The sequence below is a fragment of the Colobus angolensis genome, unplaced genomic scaffold, assembly GCF_000951035.1.
Source record: "Colobus angolensis palliatus isolate OR3802 unplaced genomic scaffold, Cang.pa_1.0 Scaffold176, whole genome shotgun sequence".
Classification (NCBI taxonomy): Eukaryota; Metazoa; Chordata; class Mammalia; order Primates; family Cercopithecidae; genus Colobus; species Colobus angolensis.
This window is the reverse complement of record NW_012114888.1, coordinates 3,198,613-3,203,186: the sequence shown is the minus strand read 5'-3', so window position 1 is coordinate 3,203,186 and position 4,574 is coordinate 3,198,613. Positions and strand designations below refer to the sequence as shown.

Below are 4,574 nucleotides of genomic sequence, written 5' to 3'. Positions count from 1 at the left end.
GGGGGGGGGGGTGTGGCTCGTTATGTTGCCTACGCTGGTCTTGAACTCCTGGCCTCAAGCGATCTTCCCACCTCAGCCTCCCAAAGTGCTGGGATTACAGGTGTGAGCTACTGCACCTGGCCTCAGTGATATTTATACATAAGCCTATATAAAATGTTTAGGGCCCAGTTTCCTGATTAAAATAGAAGGACTTTCAAAATGATTTGGTGGTGGTTGATCATTTCTTTTTCTGTTTACATGATTTCTTTAGAAAGCAAGCTTCCCAATTGTTAGGGTTCAAATTACAGGGTGTTTGCATTCTTTCCTAATTTCTTTCAAAGGATACATATGTCATGTCAAGGGCAAAGATCAAGGTGCCTTAAATGCCTAGCGGGATGAAACCTTGGGACCTACCAAGGGCAGACATTAAAGGGAGACACGCTGAAAAGGATAGGATAGCACATCAGTCTGTTCAGAACAGTGACGGATAGTGTACAATGATGGATTATTAGATAACGAGCTACAGACAACAAAGCATTTGAAGGCATGTGAAAGGGTTATAAATGGACCCATGTATAATTGAGGACATTTTCCCCTTTCCATAATAACACTCTACATCTGCTTGGCACTTCATAGCTCCAAGTTCTTTCACATAAATTACTGTAGCAAGCAGTTCAGTGCTCATTGACATCCCTTTATTCCCCATCCTGATCTTGTTCCGGTGGCAGCCTTCTGGTCCCCTCTGGCCCAGCGGATGAACCATGACTGGTTCGAGTCAGGGGTTCTCAGCTTTGGTTATACAGTAGGATCATCTGGGGAGCTTTTCAAACATCCCAGTGCCTGGGTCTGGGAACTCCACTCCAGACTACTTAAATCAGAATCTCGGGGTGGAGCTCAGGCATTGGCATTTCAAAAAATAAAATAAAAAAGCTCCTCAGGTGAATGTAATGTTCAGTCACGGCTGAGAACCGCTGGTCTAAGCCAATCACAATGCTCCCATTCCCTTTCACCAATGATTGGGCTAGGACAGGCTGTGTAACCCAGTTTTAGCTAATGAGATGTAAAGGGAAGTCAGTTGGTAAAGGGGGTTCTGGGAAAGGTTTTATAATTTATCAAGGCTGGGTGCAATGATTCACATCTATAATCCCAGCACTTTGAGAGGCCAAGGCGGGCAGATCGCTTGAGCTCAGGAGTATGAGACTAACCTGAGCAACACAGTGAGAGCCCCCACTCCCCGCCCCATCCCCAATCTTTGCAAAAAAAAATTTTTTTTTAATGAGATGGAGTGGTGGTGTGCACCTGATCTGTAGTCCCAGCTACTTGGGAGGCTGAGGTGGGAGGATTGCTTAACCCTGGGAAGTTGAGGCTGCAGTGAGCCATGACACTGCACTCCAGCCTGGGTGACAGAGTGGATGTGGTGGTATGCACCTGTGAGCCCAGCTGCTTGGGAGGCTGAGGTGGGAGGATCACTCGAGCCTCGGAGGAGGAAATTGCAGTGAGCCAAGATCACAACACTGAACTCCAGCCTGGGTGACAGAGTGAGAGCATCCTCTCAAAAAAAAAAAAAAAAAAAAAAAGAGCATGGCAGGAAGAAAAACCCCTCCACCCCTAACCGGCTAGATAGCTTCCTTCCTTTCTGTATTTTAATAACCCTATGTCATTGTGTGAAGATGTGATGCTTGGAGCTGTGGCTACCATCTTGTGACAGTGGGAAGATAAGCTGGTGAATAAAAGCCAAGATGTAAAAGAGAGAAAGGGCCTAGGTCCTTGGTGACTTGGTTCAGGGTGCTACAGCCCTCACCCAGACCAGAAAAAATTTCACTGACTCCCTCACTGCCAAATCCTGGCCATTGGGTATGGACCATCCAGAAGTTACTCAGGTTAATTCACATGTGGTCTCTCTCCTCAGTTGAGCCGAGGGCATCCTGAGATGCCCTGTGGGGAAGGTGGCTGTAAAGTCATCGGCTTTCCTGTGTAGGCACTGTTGGCAGCTCAGGGATATTTTATTTGTTCAGTGGTTGGGACATATTAGTAATAAAGCTGAGTGTGTTTTCCACCTCATACTAGCCTGGCTGGAGTATCGGGGTGCTGCCAGGGAATGCCAAGGTGGGGAGCAGGTGAGGTATAAAAGAGAAGATTATGAGCTGTGGAGTCCAACACCAAACACTGTTCCACCCTCACCAGCCCAGGTATGACTTTGGGCAAATTACTTCTCTGAGTCTCGGATTCCTCATCTGGAAAACTGGTATAAATAATGATATATGTACAATGCCTAACTCAGTGCATGACACATAGCCCTTAGGTAAGGATCCATCCTACTCCCTTCTCCTCCCTTCTCTAGAGTAGAGCGTGACAAACTTTTGGAAAACCCATCAGTGTGTTGGCAGTAACGTTATCTTCCTAGGAACCAAGAATACAAGCATTGTAATCAATCCACTGATCGGTGGTAAGTGCCCAATGCAGGAGGAAGGACTCAGTCACTAAAGTCTGGAAGAGCCTAAAGCTTGCTCCCAGATGTCCCTGCAGGCCTGCAAAGGAAGCCCCGTCGGCCTTCCAAACAGCAACACCAGTGTCTTCCCTCACAGTCACTGTCACCCACACAGACTCTAACTTCCTAGAGGGCAAAGACTGTCCTCTACCCTCCTCTCTATTCTCTTTAATGCCTCACCCCAGCCAGTACTCAAATAGATGTCAGTAAAAATGAAAAAAAAAAAAAAAACACAAGTTTCTGGGAGATTGTCATGTCTTAAAGCCATAAATGCACAGCATTCGCCCAGGGGAGGAGTTCCCTGAGGCCTGTGAAGAAGGGTTAGGGACAATTACTGTTGCATCTGTAAATACAGGATCAGCAGATGAAAGGATGTTTTTGTTAAGATGTGACAAGTCACCCTGTGCCTTACCTTCCATCACTCTGGATATCAGGAAAGAACACAGACTTCCTAGCAATTACAGAAACTGACTAAGAAAAGCATTTGATTACTGGGAGAAAAATTAGTTAGCCAGCTTCTGAAATCACTCTGAAACCCTGGTTCTGTAACAACAACAAAGTCCCTCTTCATTAATATCTTCAACGTTTGTCCTCAGAGCTTCATCTTAGGGGAATGCTGAATTACACTATAAAATAATGAATGGAAACTTAACTCACTTCCGCCCACCCAGCACTGCTTTTCCTCCTCCTCTGGACTGACCGCACAGCGCAGAAGGCGGCACCCTTCCAGCTCACACAAAGTTTGGGGAAACACACTCCCATGTCACTGACTCCTATGGTCAGCACTGTGCAGAGCAAACCCTTCCCTCAGGCCATACACTGACCCACACGGAACACATTTTGAGACTGTTTCAGCACTTTAGCATCATCAGATATGCAGAGAAAAAACAAAAATGAAAAAAACAACAACAAAAAAAGAGGGGGCAGTGTCTTTTCACAAAGCTCCTCCTGCAGTCACAAACTGCTACTGCCAATTGAAGGCTCTATCTGTCAAACGGATGGGGTGGAGTGGGGGACAGCCCACCCCTGAGGTCTTGTCGACACTAGAGGAAGCTGATATAAATGGGATATGGTCACATATCCTGCAAACGCCAGCTACAGGGAGAAGGGGGAAGGGAGAGAAGGAGGGGAAGGGAGAGAAGGAGGGGAAGGGGGAGGTGGAGGAAGAGAGGGAGAGGGGAAATGGGAAAGGGAAGGAGGGGGAGGGGAGACAGAGAGGCGCATATGAGCCAGAGGAAAGCAAGTCTATTCACTACACAAGCGCCTGCGACACACAATATGCAAGAAGTGTTGCAAGAGCCGCCTGACTGTGCCTGCACGCTTGGAAACTCAGAAGAAAAGCCCTGGAGCCTGCGCATAAAACAGAAGAAAAATGAAACAGAAAGATTAGGGATAGGCAGGGTTAGAATCAATGCCTTTCCACCAAACTCTCTGCTTTTGGCTTTCTCTGCGCCTGTAAACACCATTGCAGTCTCCTCACAGGACAAACTGGCATCAAGATAACTCCATAATCATCAACCTCAAATGGTTTCCGAAATCCTATACTCCACATGTCAACTCCCAGTCTCACGGCTCATTATGACTATTTCAAACCTTCTCTACTCTCCTCAGCCCTCTGAAACCTCCTACTTCATATCGGGGAATGGGAGTGCGGAGACCTGGCTTCCACCTCAATCACGCTTAAATGTCCTCTCTCATCTCGGGATCTCCCTCTAAGGAGGCGCAAGGCTAAGCTGGAGATTCCGATGAATCTACCAAATTCTACGAGCAGGACTTTCCCATCCTCTTGGACCTGATCTGATAGGATGGGATCCAGGATGGTACCCTCCCCCCTACACTTCCCATCCCCAGGCCATTCCAGGCTCCCGGAAGACCAGTCCCGGTCCCTGCCTTGCCCCGGGCCACCTTACGCGGATCCGTGCCGGGGACAGGGATGGGAGGCTACGTGGCGCCATCGGCATCCATCTCCAGCGGCGTCTCCCCGTCCCTGGGCGGCTCCGCGTCGCCCTCCTCTCCGCTGCGAGGGTAGGCGAGCAGACGCATGGCTGGAGCGCAGGCGGCCTCCACCTGGCGCACCTGCTCACGGCTCAGGCGCTCGCGCCAGGCG

At 48.6% G+C, this 4,574-nt stretch overlaps 1 protein-coding gene across 1 annotated transcript in view; it reads right to left on the bottom strand.

Moving 5' to 3' along the window:
* Positions 1-4,574, bottom strand: part of CHST7 (carbohydrate (N-acetylglucosamine 6-O) sulfotransferase 7) — a 35,234-nt gene that overhangs the window by 29,356 nt on the left and 1,304 nt on the right. The window contains exon 2 of the mRNA XM_011938739.1: positions 4,378-4,543. Within this exon, the coding sequence (XP_011794129.1) occupies positions 4,378-4,543 (166 nt within the window). The remainder of the gene's footprint in view (positions 1-4,377; positions 4,544-4,574) is intronic.